This window comes from Pundamilia nyererei, unplaced genomic scaffold, assembly GCF_000239375.1.
Source record: "Pundamilia nyererei isolate P.nyererei 1_Seehausen unplaced genomic scaffold, PunNye1.0 scaffold00087, whole genome shotgun sequence".
In the NCBI taxonomy this organism is placed as follows: Eukaryota; Metazoa; Chordata; class Actinopteri; order Cichliformes; family Cichlidae; genus Pundamilia; species Pundamilia nyererei.
This window is the reverse complement of record NW_005187488.1, coordinates 597,166-615,755: the sequence shown is the minus strand read 5'-3', so window position 1 is coordinate 615,755 and position 18,590 is coordinate 597,166. Positions and strand designations below refer to the sequence as shown.

Here is an 18,590-nt window from a genome sequence, read left to right as displayed (position 1 = left end):
TCTGCCAGTAATACTAACATCCAAATAAGTTTGCAAACATGTTGCAGATGTGTTTGTTACTGAAACAAAGGGCTCCTATGAACATAACTCTTACTTACTGTATATAATTTTCATAGTTTTTCCTGGTTTAAAATTGACAGCTGATAATGAAAATTAAAAAGTAAAGAAGCACCCTTCAATCATGTTCAAACATGTTTACATTGCGTAATTTGCTTTCCACCAGAGGGCACTTTAGCTTCCCTTTCGTTTATTTGGAAAACAAAACAAAACAGCAGAATACACACTGACACACTGGAATATCGGATTTTTAGATCACCAGTATTGGTATCAGTGTGAAATATCAGTGGGGATCTAGTTAAAAGTCTTTGAAAATCAGAGTCCTCATGTCCCTTTGGAGGAAGGCCAAACCCCCTGTGGCAGGTACCAAAATCAGTTTCTATTTCGGTTTTCTACATACAGAATATGAACCACTGCACCAATAACAGATGTTCTTTGGCTACCTCCTAAAATCTGACACTATTATCATCTACAAAGAACAGTTCTGCTTCTGCACAACATTACACAGAGAAGTGTTTCTATTATTCTAGCCTGCAGTCTTAATTCTGCGGACAGAATAACAGAACTACCTTGCAGGACACTTGCACTCCAGTTCTAAAGCATCATAAATCGGGTCATTTTGTGGCTGTTTACACGCTCTACAGGTATGTTGTATGTGTTTACACGCTTTGTTTCAGCAATGAATTCCACAGGAGAGGATCTTTTTACAGCTAAATTATAACGGTCTCGTCTTTATGATGGACAAACCGGTGACAATGTTTCCAAATCCATCTTTTTACCGACATTAATTCCTTCATATGCATACACCTATGATAAGATGGTGCTGGCTGATACACTGGCAGTAGGCCAACCAATCATTTGGGCTCTAAGTGCCATGAAAATGTATTTAAGAACTTTCTGACCTCGCCCTTATAGCTTGACCTCAAATCAAAGTAGCAACATTACCTTGTGCAGAGCTTGGAGAAAGTCGTTGAAGTCCCAACCAGCAATTTCAAACAGCTTGCAGGTTTTCGCCTCCGTTTCTAAGCGGAGGTCGTAAACATGGATTTTCTTCTCTCCCTGCTGCAAGGAAGCTGCTGCAGACCGACGCTGGGAGGCAGAAGTCAGCATCGTCGCCGCTTCGCCTTTTCACGTTACTCAGAAATGAACGGTCGTCCTCGTCCAGACTGGAGTGAGAGACTCACATCCGCGTTGTCTGGTCTGGTATTAAAAGTATGTGTAGTTTCCGCGGGACTCGTTCCTCTCACTCCTCTGCTCTGCCCTTCGTGTAGCGATTTCATCCGTAAAGCGCTGGTGTTTCTACGGATCGTCATATGGGACAGAAAACTTGCGTCATCTACTTCCGCGATGATCTACGTTGGTTAACGACTGAGTTTTGCCGCGCAAGTTTCGGTTTTATTTTCAAAGAAATAGGCTCGTTTGCGCTTACGTGTCCGGTTGCTCTCAAGCACGAGCTTAAATCCCGTCTGGTTTCAAACAACACCCCCTTTAATTATGTCCGTGGTGCTCCACGGAAGCCTCGGCTGGGTTTTGGATTCATGCTCGCTTATCGATCGGGGATATTCGCCGTGCATACGATGGAGAGAGAATCAGAAGTCAGCTCTGAAGTGTAGTTTCAAAAGGCAGTGCTTCCAGGTTTTTAAGAGCTACTATAACGAGAATAACAGAGCAGATGTGGATGCAGGGAACACGGAGGTCCTGAAAAAAACATGCAAACCCTCAAAGGTAAATGCTGCTGCATTTTCTCAAGTGATGCATGAAAGTGCAAGTTTTTTTCATATTCCCACATGAATCAAATCAAAATTTCTAGAATATGTATGTGTTTGGGGGAATAAATCGTTCATATATATTTCTAGAAGGCAGTTTTGCACATTTTTATGACGTAAAAAGATAGAATTGCCTTTATAACGACGAGGAGTATACACCTTTTAATGAAACATGAAATATCTGTTGATATAGTGCATAAGGCATGAGGGAAAGCATAAATATTTAAATTTTAATGTTATTTATTTATTTATTGTTGTTGTGGTTGTTGTTTTACTAAAAGGTTAGTGACACTTTACACTTTACTTTACTTTACACTTTACTGTTATATATATTACTAAATAAGTAATAAATAATATTTACTTGTTATAATTGTCAGGGACTTCTGGTTTTTGCGGTAGTAAGAGTCCCACTTTGTGCCAAAACCAACAACAACCAAGACTGATGGATGTGAAAGTTTAGTTACCCATGCGTAACCCCGACTGCATTATGTCATCTTCTGACTACTATATCTGCACTTCCACCACAGCACATAGAAAAGGGAATGAATGGGCCCCATTGTACGATTTAGAAGTTTTGAAGAAGTCAATTAACGCACACACACATATAGACAGGACACATATTCTTGTTTTTGCCATTTTCAGGGCCCACTACTTGTTTTGCTTTTCTAACGGCTTTTAAGACCACCTTTTCAGACACATTCAGATGTCTTGTTTTTGCCATCTGTTGGGACACGCCTGGTTTTTAATACTTATGGAGTCCAATTGCACTCTGTCACATAGCTTCAAGACAGACCACATGGAGATAAAATATAACAATGTATTCTACTGTGGTTTGATAGGCTAATGAAACACAGTAATGTGATATTAGCATATTAGCAGGGGAGACATAATCCCCTAAGTCCCCCTTAAACCTGTGGTGATCAGCTGGCTCTTATTTTCACTCCAATTTCCAAAAGTTGATTCTGTTCATCTGAACGTAGCGTTTTTAGTGGGAGAAATGTTTCATCACTCATCCAGGTGACTTCTTCAGTCTCTGCTGACTGATCAGTGGTTGTTGATCAATGGTCATCAGAATTTGCATAATTAAGATTAAGGAACTCACCTTCCAGGCCATTGTTCCTTCGGTGGGCTGGTTTCAGTCATTATGCAAATGTACTGTTTATACGATTGGGGAAACCTGCAGTCAGCTGAGACTGAAGAAGTCACTTGGATGAGTGACGAAATGTTTCTCCCACTGAAAATGCTACATCCAGATGAACAGAATCAACTTTTGGAGATTTACTTACCTGGATGATTGAGAATGCATCAAGACATTTTCACTACAATCTTCATCGGATCTTAAAGGAGGTGCACCCACAGGAGGGCCTGATGCAAGCTACAGAATCTCCAAAACTAGAACAACCACATGCAAACTTTCTGTGTCTGCTGCTTTCCAGGTTTTCTGTCTTTTGAAGACCTGGCTCACATCTTCAGGTGGGCATAGTAGAGTCGTGATGGGGGTATTTTAGGGTGCGGGGTATGAATGTATCCCTCAAATCTGCAGTACAAAGCTTGTCATCCAGGTCTTTGTCTCAGTTGCAGGTATGGTCTCCTGTAGTTCGTGATGTCTTGTCTATCTTCTGCTCCCCAAGATACTTAAACTCCTTCACTTGGGGCAGCAATTCCTCCCTAACCCAGAAATTGAATTCCCCTTTTTTTCATTTAATGCTCACTTGATGCTACCTCAGTTGTGTCTGTTTGTATAGCTATTTGCCTATTGAGAGCCTGCAGAGAGGACTTTTCAGCCTACACGAACATCATTGCGTGTTGAAGAAGGAGGGAACAAATCTAAAGAAAGTAGAAAGGTGTTCCTGAGGTCACCAAACTGATGGAAATTCTGTCCATAAAAGTTATGAATAGAATTACTGACTCATATCTGAATTGCTACTGGCAATGCAAACAAAGCTCTTACTATGGTTATACAGGTTGTACAAATAGTCTGTAACAGCATGACAGTCACCTCTACCAGGGGCTCCAAGAAGCCCGATGCAATGTAATTCAACACATAAGCACAAGCCATACCTGCAATACCAAAAAGCACTTGACAATAAGCACTTTTAAGACCAAAAAGATACTCAGCTGTCAAACAGTTCGCCTACAGCACCTGTAGCATGTTGACATTCACCTGGCAGGATCATCTGCTGCAGGGATTACTATTTTTTTTGCAGGATAGCTCTGCAGATAACATCTCACTGGTTCTCTTCCACAGTTTCCTCTTTAACAGGGTAGATTTCCCACTCAGCCCACATTCAGTGGCATCTGGCATCTTTGTGAGAGACATATAAGGTTTCTTGATCATTTCTTATTTCATTCTATCTTATATTATATATCCTCCATTCAACAGCCAGCTCCTATTGAAAGCTTTTTCACTCTTCACTTTAAGAAGGAGGTTGAGTGTGGCATGTGTCACATGACATAAGTACTAGTTTTATGTCATGTACTAGTACTGACATCAGTTTTGTCAGTGGTCATTATGTCAGGCTCTGAGGACATTCCTGTTCACACCCAACAAACCTACCTGGTTGTGCCAAAAGGTTGGTTTCTATTGTCGTGATCGTGTTTTCTGTTATGTGGGACATAAAATACTGATGTGTTGTAAAAGTTAATAAGGAACTCTCTTAACCATAGTGAACTTAAAGCTCAGGAGTTGCTAATACATTAATGCATTTTCACCTTGTTCTTATCAAGCAGTCCAGTAACATGCAACAGTGAGCAAGCAAGTAAACCAAGGATCCTGACACTGAAGCAGAAAAATACATTTAAAAAGTAGCATTTTATACCTGCTACTTTTATGGTGACTTACAATAATGAAGAATCCAGACTGATTGGATATATTTTAACTCACATAAAATCTGCAAACAGACTTGCACAAAGTTATTCTGCTTATTTCAGCACTACTGATATTTGTTTAAATATTAAAATGACAGACATGTAAAACTTAACTCTGTCAGCTCAGTTTAATGCCAGATCAGTAGAATTTACTTTAGAGTTTGACACAGTGGATTACAGTGGTGCTACTGCTTGCTTGGTTGGAGCTGTAAAGAACAATACCATGATCATTTTTCTCTTTGTTGTGCTTACTCTTTATCACTTCATCAATTTGACTTACAGAAAAGGAAACGAAAACACCATGAACTCAACCAAGGGGAAATTGATTCACTGGTCTTTCACGAGAAGGTAGGCTGATACTTATTCTGAGCTTGAACTACAAATAAGATATAATCTGTCATCTGTCAATAGATTTGTTCTTGCAGGGACTGTATTGCCCCACTGAAGTTAAAGCATCACAAAGAGAAAAAATGAATGGGGATAATCAGAGTCACAAGAAGTCTATGGAAAAAGTGGTCAAAGTGTAAACTTACGTGTCAAACTGACAGATACAGTTATCCACAGAATCGTCCTGTTTGAGCCAATGTAATAGATCACACTTTTATTCATATAAGTCGATTATTAGCAGTATGATTGTTGTTAATTTATTCATTAATGCTTCTTTTAAATATCTGATTTATATATGGCTTAGTGTTATTTGTTTTTTATCTACACAATAATACACCATCCATAACAAACATAACAATGAAACAGACCTTTTTATTGTAATGTGTTATGATTTATAACTCAAAACATGACATCACAATGTCACTTTGTGATAAAGTAAACGTTATTTATACTTGTATTATAGTTTTCATTTTAAAATAAGTCATTTTAGTTAAAAGTCATATTGTTAGAGAATTTCAATACGCCAGTGCACAGATATGGGCTGAAGAGCACTACATGGACAAAGTGTTGAAGCTCTTTGTCCACATATTTCATGCTGATGTTAATGCCAGAGTTGGTTTGGAACTTGCAGTTATTCAGTCCGCAGAGTGTTGGCAACTTTTATGCACTATGATCCTCAGCACTACGCAACCTCACTATGTAACTTTATGTGGTCTTCCACTCTGCGGCTGAGTTGCTGTGATTGCTAAAAGCTTCCACTTTGCTTCCACTTATAATCGATTGTGGAATATCTAGGAGGAAAGACATTTCACAAGCTGACCTATTGCAACAGTTACATCCAATTACATCAGCACGCTCAAATTCAGGGAGCTCTTTAGGACGACCCCTCCTTTTACAAATGTTTTTAAAGGCAGACTAAAGGTGCTTCATTTGATCCATCTGTGGTGATGGGACTGAGAACAACTAAATTGAAAGATTAAGAAGTATGCACTTTTGTAAGATGTCCATTTTTGAGGAATTATAAAATAATTAAAAGACAACATCTCTACAACTGCTGCATTGACTTTTATCTCCAACACTTTCAATCAGTGGAGCTTTGTTTCAAGTTATTGTGCATTCATCCAAGTTTAAAATATTAGAGGTAAGAAGCTGGTTTAGTATTCAGACTAAATAATCTCTGTTATGTGCCATGACGCAGATAAAGTCTGTTATTCTGGAGGGAACCAAGTACTTGGTGGATTCTGCACAACCGCTCGGCTATCTGAATGGACAGACAAACGTGGACAAAGAGCCTCTTCCTTCACAGGAGTGCAACCTCGCTGCTCTTTGTGAAATGGCTAAAGATCTCCCTCTGGTGGAGGATGAGGAGCAGGAACGGGGCGCTCAGTTACTTGTTGGCGAGGATGGCTGTACGTCTCACGTCGACTTGTTCTCTCAGGTGACAGAGAACAAGGCGGACTGGGCTACCGTGGTTACGGTGATGGGAGAGGAGTATGTAATACCCCCCCACACGGCTTTCCTGCTGTCTGATTTCACGAGGATACAACCATTAGTCCACTGTGAGTAAAACACTGGGAGCAGTGCATGTGAACTAGAAAGAAATGTTTTGTTTTTTTTTTGTTTTTTTTTTGGCCTGTCCCGTTTGGCTCTTTTGCCATCAGAATTGTTGTCTAAAGGCAAAGAAAGATACCCAACGGATTTACTTTACCAAACTGACCATCCCAGCCTTGCCGTAATGGTCCATTTGATTCACCTTTTATTGTTTATTTTATTTTCACTTACTGAATACGGGACAGACTTGACTGGGGGAAAGAAGGGGAGAAAGAAAGAGGGAAAGAGAAACAGCTGAGAAGAGGGACGGGGGAGAAGGGCAAAAGACAAAAACCAACAGAACGGGCAGAGAAAAAAAAATGCATATATCAATCACCTGGATCACCTGATAGAGCAAGCAGAAGAGAACAAGAGTAATAGAATAAACAACATCACAATGATATATGGGAATATGACAGTAAATACTAAATGTTAAACATTATTGTGCAGCACATAAGATCAACAGAACACAGTGTGCTTTGAGGTAGAAAGAAATGTTAACTGAAACAAAGGTTATTAAAAAGTTTTTTTTAAAGCCTTACAATTCTGTGTGCTTGTGATACCATTATTTGAAAGGCAAAAGTTTATCTTTGTGTGAGGCAAAAACACGGGGACTCTTTCCTGAACTTAAGTGTTGTAAATAACTGTGGTATGGCTCAGTGTAATTTCTCATCGTCTCAAGAGAGATCTTGTTTGTTGTTTCACAGCCTGACATTCTTTGCTTGTTTCTCACACAGACGGAACAAGGTTCGACCTAATCGTTATGGATCCACCATGGGAAAACAAGTCTGTGAAAAGAAGTCGCAGGTAATTCAGTATTCAAGTATTTTTGGAGGAGTGAAGCAAAAGAGGATAAAACTTTATAGATTTCTGGGTATGAAATTTACATGTTACAAGAGCATATAAAGCAGGGTGAATAGGAAGTACAAATAGGAGAGCTTCTAAGAAAAGAAACTGATAAAGTCCAGTGGTTTATAGTTATGTTTGCACATGTCCCCGTATTGTAAAATATTATGGTGTTACCATGGATATTAATCAAAGAGATATTTTCATCCCAGTCTGTTTTATGTAAAGGATTTTGAGGCCTCAAGAGCTCAAAGCATTCAGTGTCCTATAAGAAAAAAGCTGCCTAAAGCCATAACGTAAGGAAATATCAGCATTATAAGAATTAATAATCACGGCAACATGAGATGCCTAATGCATAACAAATGTCCTGACAATCCAGCTAATCCTTTTTATACATTTCTATCAAAATTACTCACAGTGATTATATAGAAGAAGTCATTCAATCACTAGAGTCAGAAAAATGTATCATCTGTGAACCAAAACTGTTTGTGCATACAGCAAATGTGAAGCTTTCTCACTAAATTTGCAAAAAACATGACCTGAAAAGTTCACATAACTCATTAAACTTGTAAAGGTTAATCACTCTGAATCTTCAGATTTCAGCCTGATGGTGGCACCAGACAAAAACTGGTTGAAGAAGCGAAAATGGCTAGAAAATAAAGAAAAGTAATGGGCATTGTATTTAGAATAGAATAGAATAAACCTTTATTATCCCACAGTTGAGAAATTTACACTGACTATATCAATTTTCTCACTGAAGATACGGCTCGTTGCCCTCATCCCAGCTAAAGCGGCTCCCTATTCCCCTGCTGGCATCTCCAAACTGTTTAGTGGTGACCTGGGTGACTAATCGGCCAAGCCACCTGCGTTTTGTCCGTGATGAGCTGTATCCACATTGGGGCGTAGAAGTTGTGGCTGAATGGTTCTGGGTCAAGGTACAGATAATACAGAACTTTCAACCGATTAATTGTTTAAGAACTGGAAGCATTACCTGCTAATGTCAATCCAAGTGTTTTTAAGACGATGCTATTTCTCCTCAGGTCACCACATTTGGGCAATTTGTGTTTCCGCTAGACTCCCCACACAAGAAACCGTATGAAGTCTTGGTCCTGGGCCGATATCGTTGCTCTGCTGATATCTCAGAGAGGTGTGAAATGTTTGAGTTTCATCTTTAAATTCCATATTGTACCGTGCAAAGATGTGTGAAAACATAAAGCAAAATAGAGTGTATGAGGCAAAAACTGAGTTTGTACAATTCTAACGAGCTTGAAAAGATAAGCTCTTAGATGAGCTTTCTTGTCAGTTCTAGTCCTCAGGAATAGCTCCTCAGGCAACTTCTTCTTCATTTCATCAGACCATAATATGGAGAAATGAGGACTGACTCAAGACTTTTGCAGGACTGGATATATAAATCATAGTTTCTCAGTCATCCAGGTCATGGTAGTGTTGAGTGTTTGAAGGAGAGCAGAATTACTTTTTTAGACCCTTGAACACATTTTCCTTCTCATCCAAGAGTTTTTTTCAGCTCCAAACTGATGGAGAGTCCAAGGTATTTGACCCTTAGTGGAGTTTGTCCCCTTGGACGTGGTTCTGAGGGTCGCTGACACACTAAAGGTGTCGCATGAACCAAAGTGTGAAAAAAGGCGTGGTCATTACCGCCATCGAGACTAAGGTGTGAAACCTCTGTAAGACATTGTTCCTCTCCACCATCATGCTGCACTGTAGGTGGCTGATAGCAGGAGGATTTATCCCTGAAGTTATATGGTAAGCTATCACAGGTGTTAAAGCAATGTCTAAGTATATCACTTCTTGAGGTTTGCATGTATCAAATGTAACATCTTGATATTATTCAAGGCAACAGCAGCTCTGGAATTTAAAAGGTGTGAAACCTCTGTAAGACATTGTCCCACACCACGATCAGGTGAACTATCTAGGTCACCTGAGGCAAGGTGTGAGTGGGGGTTGAAATGCCCGGGAGGAGATGATAGCTGGTGTCGTAAGCCACCACCTCTGTGCAATGACTAAAGGGTGGTCTAACCCCGGAGGTCGAAGAAAGAAGCTGAGAATCACCCGACTGGAAGACACTGGTAGCTGCAGCAATAAAATTAAGGTTAAAAGCTCCTTAGACAGAGGTTCTAGTCTAAGTGCATTTGAAAGGTATAAGGGGGCATTAAAAAGGGGGTGGAAAACTGGAGCACCAAAATAAAGTGGGGGAGAATGGGGGAGTGATGGGAGTGTCATCTGTAACTGCTGTTATGGTTGTAAATCTAACTTTGCTTGCATCTGAACTGCGTGAACACAGAGGTCATCCCACATATGGTCCACCCGTTAAAGGGGGACAGAGGGCCTCAGGACCAAGAAGAACTGGACCTTGCAATGCTGGAGTGCATGTTGTAAGTGATCTCTTTGAAGAAAAGAGATCAAAGGGGGAATTGTGATATTATTCTGTTATCATGTGTTACCTTATATATGTAATCAAAGTAGTTGAAGTATGATACTGCTGTAGATCATATTATACCCTTTAACATAGAGTGTGTGATCAGTATGTAGTCTTAGTTTGCATTATACTTCTGACTTAAAAGAGTGTGAAAATCATTAGATCTATTGGATTGACCTGTATTACTCGACACTGTTGAATGTGTTACACTGTTTCTTGACATTTCATACTGCTGAATCATGAAGAGAATGTTGTGTGCAGAGGACCTTGATAATAGAAGAGACAGACCACATTCCATACCCCCACCTTTCAGAAGAGCAGAAAGACAGGGAGCCGAGGTCATAACTTAGGCGCCGTAACAGAGAAAGAATGTGAATATTTAGGCTTTTACGACTAGGTGGGGGCCACTAGAGACTATAAAAAGCTGAGCAACCCGTCACCATTTTGAGACTTGCTGTGACCCTCTTCAGGCATGTCTCCCCATCATGATGGTCCTTATGCTCTTAAGTGTTGAATTGTATGGAAATAAATGATTGTTGATTGACATAAATACACCGAGTATTGCCCTTCCTTCAGCCCAAAGATTCAAAGAATTGGGAGATTTCAATATTAGTGACGGTTGTTCGCATAGATGGCCTCCTTTTTTTCTTCAGCTTTCCAAATCATATTTATGCTGACAGACTTGTGTACCCTCTTTCAGCCCCTCAGAGACATCAGAGGTGCCTGTGGAGGATCAGCGTTTGATTGTCAGTGTCCCATCAGCTCTGCACTCTCAGAAGCCTTCGCTGTCAGGTGAATATTCAAGTACAGTGTAGTGTCTTTGCCACCAGAGGGCAATAGTGTCACATCAATGATCGTTACCTTGACACACAACTTAAGAGTGATAAGCTCTGAATTCTGCTATCACAAGTGTGTGTGTGTGTGTGTGTGTACGTCGCTTCGTCAGTATATTCTTCAGTATATTCTTCAGTTCATGTATGAAATAGAACATCCTGATGTTAATAGCAGTAATTGCAGCTCTTGAATTTAAAACACCCACAATGTGTTTTTTTTGTAAAGGACGAGAATTAACTACAGATTCATCACTTTACTTTTACAGCCACACAATTTTATGAGTGAATTTGTTATCCACTGCGAAAAAACTTTGGTCTTTTCAAAATGTCTGCAGATTGGAGGAGAAAATACTGCTTCAGCTCATAACTACACTTAAATTCATTAAATCATCAACCTCTGACAGGACTGGCTCGTCAGAGCGGGCACTTCTACTGCTCACATTTCAGTTTTGTCCTGTTTTCACTGATTGGGTTAAACCTTGATTCCAGCATCCACTCTGCTTCTTAGAATCAATGTAAGACCTTGACAATGAATATGCAGAGACTATGAAAAAGAGAGGCTTGACGTCATCTCACTCCCTCTCAGGGGAACGCGATTTATTATTGTGCAGTATGGAGAGCAAAACACGGCCAGTGTTTGCTGGCGCCCTCTCAGCAGCACAGAAACGCCTCTGTCTCATGGCACTAGTTCAGTATTGTGAAAATAAAGATTTAAATCATTGCTTTTGCGAATCTGTGATGCCATAGAGATTAAGCAGATTAGGATACAATTTGTGTTCTGTCTACATGTGTGATTCTGTGTTTGTGGCAAAGCCTCTCAGCAGGTTTAATCAGAATTGGTTTGTTTGTTATTTGCTGCTGTGGAGGATTTTATAACTTGGAATATATGAACTTGGAAAAACACCAATCATAGATCTAGTTATACTTTAAAAAATGTTGACCGCATATAGAAAATGTGTTGCATTTTTTTCTACTGCATTGCATACAAAGTAGTACTACTAAATGACCAGAATGAGCAGCATCTACGCTGTGTTACAACTCTAGCTACTATGCACGCTCTGTTATTCTACACGAGGTGTGAAAGCGCCGTTGGATGTGGGTGTGTCTCAGATGTGACGGTGCAATGTGTAGTGAAATCTTGGGAAAGGTTTTGCCAACTCTTGCGGAGATGCCAACCAAAGCAGATAATTTCTTTTCATTTAGCCATTTGAGATGATACGTTAACACCTAGAGGCTTAAGGGATGAGTTTTTCCTTTTCTTCACACCTACAATAGATTATGCAACTGCTAGAAATCTCAACACCTTTGGTATTAACCAACCTGAGCTTCCTCTTTTTTTTCTCAGTTCAAAATGTCACCCCGGTAATTCTGCTGTACTTTTTCTTTCATGTAGCATGTCAGCATGTGAGCAGCCTTGATAGCGTGTTGAGAAAGTCTGACCCACTTCTGTTCCCCGACTCAGATGGGGCTCATATCACTGACATACTTGGTTGCTATGGAGAGATAAGGGACACCATTGCTCCGCTATGGGTACAAAACGTCTTTGCCAGATGGTCACACTACAAAAAAAAAATGGTTCGAGCTTCTCTGAAAGACAAGACATGTGTTTTTTATTAATTAGGCCCCCCTGCAATTTCAAAACTTATGAGAATCCCTTCCCAATTTGGGATTTTAATTGGCACCTTAGTAGCTGTGCCTAATATTCAAGAAAAGGCACACTACCAGTTGTGTTATCAAATTGCTTTAAATTGGGGTGTGGCTCACTGAGAGCGATCTGTGTGACATTTTGCATAGTTTTTTAGCTCTGCGAGGCTGTGAACCTGAAGTACATCACGTAAACATGCTGCTGTCTCTGTTTTTCAGTACAGAATATTTACATGGATGAGCTTACATGTTAATAAAATGTGCTTTTTTTCATTTGGTTATGGCAGATGGCAACTTCATACAGCTGGTAAAGCAAACATGTTTGCAAACGCACCTTAAATATCAGGAGATTACAACCAGGAGATACAGGGGAGCGCTGGTCTTTAATTTGGAGTCAAATATTTGCTCTTCTTTTGCTTTTTACTTAAGGGGAAATAAACGACTCTTCACCTGCTTGTCACCAACTGTCACAACCAGGGAGTGACAGATACGAAAGCTACTGTGTTTAACGTATTACTCTTTATGGATCATACTAAATTTTGGGCTCTAATATTACTAGTGGAATCACCTTACTGCGCATGTGCCATTTTCAGCTATATCAAATATCAAATCAACAGGTCATATAGTAACAACTCAATGTATTTTATGCATGTAGACATGGTCAAGACGACCTGCTGAAGTTCAAACTGAGCATCAGAATAGAGAAGAAAAATCATTTAAAGTGACTTTGATCGTGGGATTGATGTTGGTCTGAGTATTTCAGAAACTGCTGATTTACTGGGATTTTTCCACACAACCATCTCTAGGTTTTAAAGAGAATGGTACGAAAAACAGAACATATCCAATGAGTGGCAGCTCTCTGGGTGAAAATGCCTTGTTGATACCAGAGGTCAGAGGAGTGTCACTGCTGTCATCTAAGAACAGGAAACTGAGGCTACAGTTCACACGGGCTCGTCAAAATCAGAAAATAGAAGATTGGAAAAACGTTGCTTGGTTTGATGAGTTATGACTTTTGCTGCAACATTCACACGGTAGGGTCAGAATTTGGCTTAAACAATACGATGGCATGGATCCATCCTGCCTTGTATGAACATTACAGGTCATGGTGGTGCTGTAAATGTATGGGGAATATTTTCCTGGCACATTTTAGGCCCCTTAATAGCAACTGTGCATTGGTATTAAGGGGCCTACTGCTGCCTACTGCTGTGTTTTTGCTGACCGTGTCCGTCCCTTTATGACTAGAGATTACCCATCCCCTGATTGCTGCTTCCAGCAGGATATTGTGCCATATCACAAAGCTCAAATCATCTCAAATTGAACACGACACTGAGTTCACTGTAAGTAAAAGGCCTCCACATTCTCAGATATCAATCCAACAGAGCAACTTTGGGATGAGGTGGAACAGGAGATTCACATCAGGCCAACAAATTGTGCAGCTGCTGTGTGATGTTGTCATGTCAATATGGACCAAAATCTCAGGGATGTTTTCAGCTTCTTGTTGAATCTGTGCCACAAAGAATTCAGCCAGCGCTGAAGTAAAAAGGGCTCCATTGTAGTAGCAAGGTGTCTGGTCAGTGTATGCTTGGCTATATCGTCTGCAACACAGATGACACATAAATGAAACTTGTTAAAAACATGCTTGAAATGAAGGGTTTGGATTCAATTCTTATCTTCTTTAGAAACAATGTAACAATAGGGAACAGCTTCTTGTTGGTAACGGACATAAAAATAGTCTAACTTATAGCACTTTGTGTCAAGACACTAGTTATTTAATTGGGTGTAGTAAAAACAAATGGAAAAAATATCTGTTAGTAACTTTTTTTTATGTTATTATGTATTTTCTTGCAATTATGTATCAATATATGAATAAAAAGCAACATGGTTCCAAAGCCAAACCCAGTGGGATGCCACAAATTAATATCTGAAATTAATATCTTAATAGTAGTCAATTCCATGATTATGTTGATGATATTTTATTCATAAATAAGTAGAATATAAACAGTGTGGCTGAACAGCATATTGAGGAATCATAATGGAGACCAAGGACATTAGTTGTTACAATGTAAGGGAGCTAATGAAGAAGAATCAGTTTGGTTTTGCTTGGTTAATCCTGATGAGGATTTGGGAAGTCTGCAAGGAAGAATATCTAACAGCGAAAGTGTCAGGAGAGTAGTGAAATAACACCTTCCTTTGCCTCGGGTTATTCTTGGCAGAAGTTTGATACACTGTCCCATTTTAAAGGTAGGATAATTAGACCTTTTATTCTGTATTCAACTTTGAAAGCTGAGTCACCGATAGGAGCTGAATTACTTGCAGAGCTGCATGTTTGGCCTTTCCTCACCGTGACTGTCTCTCTCTCTGACGTGCATAGGAAGAAAAAAATGCGGGACAGCACATTCGGCAGGATCGGTTTGGGGATCTGGCTTTTGAGCTCATTAACTTCGTGAGTGTTGGCTGAGGCAAGTGTCAGGGTGGTTTGAGAATGCACAAGAGCAGACAGAGTAACAAAGGGGCAGAGGAAGTGATACGTATCTGTCAGGTGTGCCTCTCCTGGAATATCATTCCTTATAGAGCCAAGGTCACTGGCAGTCTCCACACAGAAAAATCAGTGCTATGGCGTGAAGGAGCTGGGAAACTGCCAGCTCTGTCCTCTGCCTATTACAGGGAAACAGGCAAAGTTTTGATTTTTCAATCACACAGAAAAGCACTAGTTTACATTAATGTAACAGTGACATATACGTGTAAATTAAGTGCAAAACATTAGAAAAAATGAACTTCTTTTGAAATATCCTATTAAATACACTCAATTTAGAAGTTGTTACCCAGCTGAACATCTCTTATAGGCCCTATAGATGTCTCTAGTAGGTTCTGTCTAATACCAGCCAGTGGGCTCACTGGGAAGAACACCTCATTGTTCAGTGGTTAAACTATTTACCCTTTAAAACAACACCGAGAGTCTTCATAAGAAAGAGTGGTGGTGGTATAAGTCAGCTGTTTGAGATGCATTGTTTGGACTTACTTTTACTCACAGTTTCATTTAGTTGAGGTAAAAAACAGTTTGGGGTATAAAAGAAATGTCAATATTAAAATGATTATGTACATATTTTCACAACTTTATTTATATATTACAAAGCACACCAGAGTGAAAATGGATGGAAATATTCACGTGGCTAGAAAAAATTGTCCTCCATCCATCCATCACTGTTTATCTTGAGTTGCGTCATGGAAACAGCAGCATTCTAAGTGGAGGCACCCAAACCTCCCTCTTACTGGCCACCTCCTCCAGCTTATCCACCGAGTGGCCACCGAGCCTTTCTCAAGCCAGTCCAGAGACATAATTCTTCAGCGGGTCCTGGGTCTACCCCGGAGCCTTCTACCAGTAGAATATGCTGAAAACACCTCACCTAGGAAGTGTCTAATCAGATGCCCTTATCATCTCATTTGGCTCCTTTTGATGTGAAGGAGTAGCAGCTCTTCTGTGAGCTCCTCCCAAATGACTGAACTCCTCACCCTATCTCTTAAGCGAGAGGCCAGCCACTCTTCAGAGAAAGCTAATTTCTGCCTCTTGTACCGATTGTTTCATTCTTTTGGTCCCTACTCAGAGTTCGTAACCATAGTTGACGGTGTGAAGGTTGAGGTGCAAAACCGTCAACTTCTATGATCTACGATGCTGGGCAGTAATTAGCACTGTTGCCTCACAGCAAGGAGGTTTGAGTCTAACATCTGGGTGGGGCCTTTCTCCATGGCGTTGGCATGTTTCCCCTGTGTTTCCATGGTTTCTGTCTGGGTACTTACTCCAGTTTCCTCCACAGTCCAAAAAAAATGCAGTTAGCAGGGTCATGGTGATAGGTGAAGTGAATTAATGTGAATTGACTGACTTTTTCTTGCTATTTTTTAAAGGTGGTGGCCACAGACTTGGTTTCCATCTTTAAAGCAACCATTTTAAAATCAATGAGTTTAGTCAGTATGAGATTTACATGTTCTTCTCACACAACCACTAAAGTCGTTTTACATAATCCAACATTTCCTGATTATAATAGACATTAACAGCTAACATAATCAATAGCACTGATAACAATGGGTTATACTGGCTTGTTGTAAGAGAGGTATATAAGAAAACCTGTAAAGATAATTACGCAAGAGCTGGGATGAAATTCAGTGGCAACAGGTTTCAGCGATGAATCCGCATTTGAAATATTTGGATTAAGTCATTGTAAGGAGGAGATCAGGAGAGAGCTGCGTTTCAAACAGTGGTGTTGCTGATCTTGTCAAAATGGATGGAACTATGAACAAAGAAAAGTAATGTTGGATTTTGAATGGAACAAAAGGCAGCCAAGATCCAAAGAAGAGATTTGAATGTCCTTCAAAGAAACCTGGAGAATTATTCTTGAAGACTAGCTACAAATTACAAGAAAGTTTATCTGACAGAGGTCATGCTGTGTTCAAGACTTTTAAACTGGTTCAAATTGTACACTGTTTTACTTTATATACTTTTTTCCCGTTTTCCTAGAAAAATCTAAAGAAATGAGGGATGACTCAACACTTATGCACAGTATTTCATGTTGAGGGATAAAGCGGTATCGCCACATCTCCACTTTCCCCTCACTTCTCCTCAGTCCCATACAATGGATGCTTTCAAACATGCATTTCCTACTACGATCTCAGACTGGCTTTACGCATTCATAGGTCAGAGTTCACCTTTGAGAAAGCTCTGTTCGGGAGGCTGTAGCCTCTCAGCAAATACAACACTACCCTATTGTTTGGAAGTGGTAGAAGTTGCCATGTGAGTGTGTTTTGACGTATTTCAGCTGACATTAAAGTTGTGTGTTGTCTTTTGTAATTTTGGCCACATGTAATTGTGATGCTGTACATACTATAGCAGAGATATGTAGGCTGGTAGGCGAGATTGTTTAGTTTAGGTTTCACATCATAGGTGTGAAACTTCAGGTTTGTTAGATCTCCAGGTGAAATATGAAAGGAGTATTTTCCAGTTTGCACAGTGAGGACTGTAAATAACAGGGCAGACACCGAAAGCCTTATAATATGCAATAATAACTCTCCTTCATTGCTTTCCCTTCACAGAGGTACTGAAGCCATACATTGGAGCCGACGCCAAGTGCTTGGAGCTGTTTGCAAGAAGTCTTCAACCAGGATGGACCAGCTGGGGCAATGAAGTGCTCAAATTCCAGCACGTTAGCTATTTCAATTTGACACCTGTAGATGAAAAAGCAGAAGCTGAGGATGACTGCACAGCCAAAGAAAAACAAGCACAAGGGTTCGATTCACCTGGGAAAACCTGACCTCCTGACCGGTGTCCCTCCACTGTGAGCCTGTGACTGACCTCTGACACCTGTTAGATCAGTAATTTAGTTTGTATTTAACAGTGATTCAGCGCCAAAATGTTTCTCTACCAGTTTCTTTTGATCTGTGCTCGTCATGCATGTGGGACCTTTGATTTCTTTTTTTTGGTCTGTGTGCATTTTTAAGGTAGCGAAACACAAGTCTGATGAGGCAGCTGGAGAGATGAAAGTGCTTTTCAGTGCAGCTGTTTTGAACCCAGCTTCCCACGCTGCAATCAGATAAACAACACTTTTGTTTTTTTTATTTGCCTTTTTAGTAATGTTTGGCACATTGTGCGTCATAAGGATGATCAAAGTATTTCTATTTTTACTTATTTTATGCTGTTTTGAGCTGAATTTCAAAGAAGAAACACTTTCATAGTGAATGCATGCTGGGTTGCTTATCCTTTAAAGTTTTTCACACGAACAAGCCACTGATGTCTCCTTCACTCTGCCTTTTGCCCTGTCAACGGCAACCGGTTCTATCATTGGATCATTTGTCGCTGAATCCTTCCTCATTTTTCAATGAAAGATGAACTCGTCCCATGTCACACTTCTAACCAGCTAACCTGCCTTTTCCTGTTGACTCTCTAATGAGTTTGTTGGTGTCTGCATTTGGATGAACGCTGCTGTCTTTGAGACAGATCAGGATGAGTTATGGCCACTCCAGCAGCGTGCACATCACAGCTAATGAAGCCAGACCGTGTCTTCTGCAGGATTACGTATACAGTGGGGCAAAAAAGTATTTAGTCAGCCACCGATTGTGCAAGTTCCCCCACCTAAAATGATGACAGAGGTCAGTAATTTGCACCAGAGGTACACT

At 40.1% G+C, this 18,590-nt stretch overlaps 2 protein-coding genes across 3 annotated transcripts in view; one reads left to right on the top strand and one right to left on the bottom strand.

Annotated features, from left to right (window-relative positions):
* The window catches only part of smchd1 (structural maintenance of chromosomes flexible hinge domain containing 1), a 38,393-nt gene extending 37,017 nt beyond the window's left edge, over positions 1-1,376 (bottom strand). For both annotated transcript variants that reach the window (XM_013912350.1, XM_013912351.1), the window contains exon 1: positions 1,003-1,376. In XM_013912350.1, the coding sequence (XP_013767804.1) occupies positions 1,003-1,167 (165 nt within the window). In that variant the 5' untranslated portion in view covers positions 1,168-1,376. The remainder of the gene's footprint in view (positions 1-1,002) is intronic.
* Positions 1,377-1,402: 26 nt separating this feature from the next.
* Positions 1,403-18,490, top strand: mettl4 (methyltransferase 4, N6-adenosine). Its single transcript, XM_005738822.1, has 8 exons — positions 1,403-1,782; positions 4,974-5,039; positions 6,277-6,637; positions 7,406-7,475; positions 8,275-8,449; positions 8,555-8,661; positions 10,652-10,743; positions 17,511-18,490. Exons 1-8 carry the CDS (start codon positions 1,552-1,554, stop codon positions 17,726-17,728), a joined length of 1,320 nt encoding a protein of 439 aa, XP_005738879.1. The 5' UTR covers positions 1,403-1,551; the 3' UTR covers positions 17,729-18,490.
* The last annotated feature ends 100 nt before the right edge of the window (positions 18,491-18,590 follow it).

Coding starts and splice junctions, on each gene's coding strand:
- mettl4 (XM_005738822.1), top strand. CDS start 1,552: ATGTCCGTGGTGCTCCACGGAAGCCTCGGCTGGGTTTTGGATTCATGC. Junction 5,040..6,276: donor CACTGGTCTTTCACGAGAAG/GTAGGCTGATAC, acceptor GCCATGACGCAG/ATAAAGTCTGTTATTCTGGA. Junction 10,744..17,510: donor TCAGAAGCCTTCGCTGTCAG/GTGAATATTCAA, acceptor TTCCCTTCACAG/AGGTACTGAAGCCATACATT.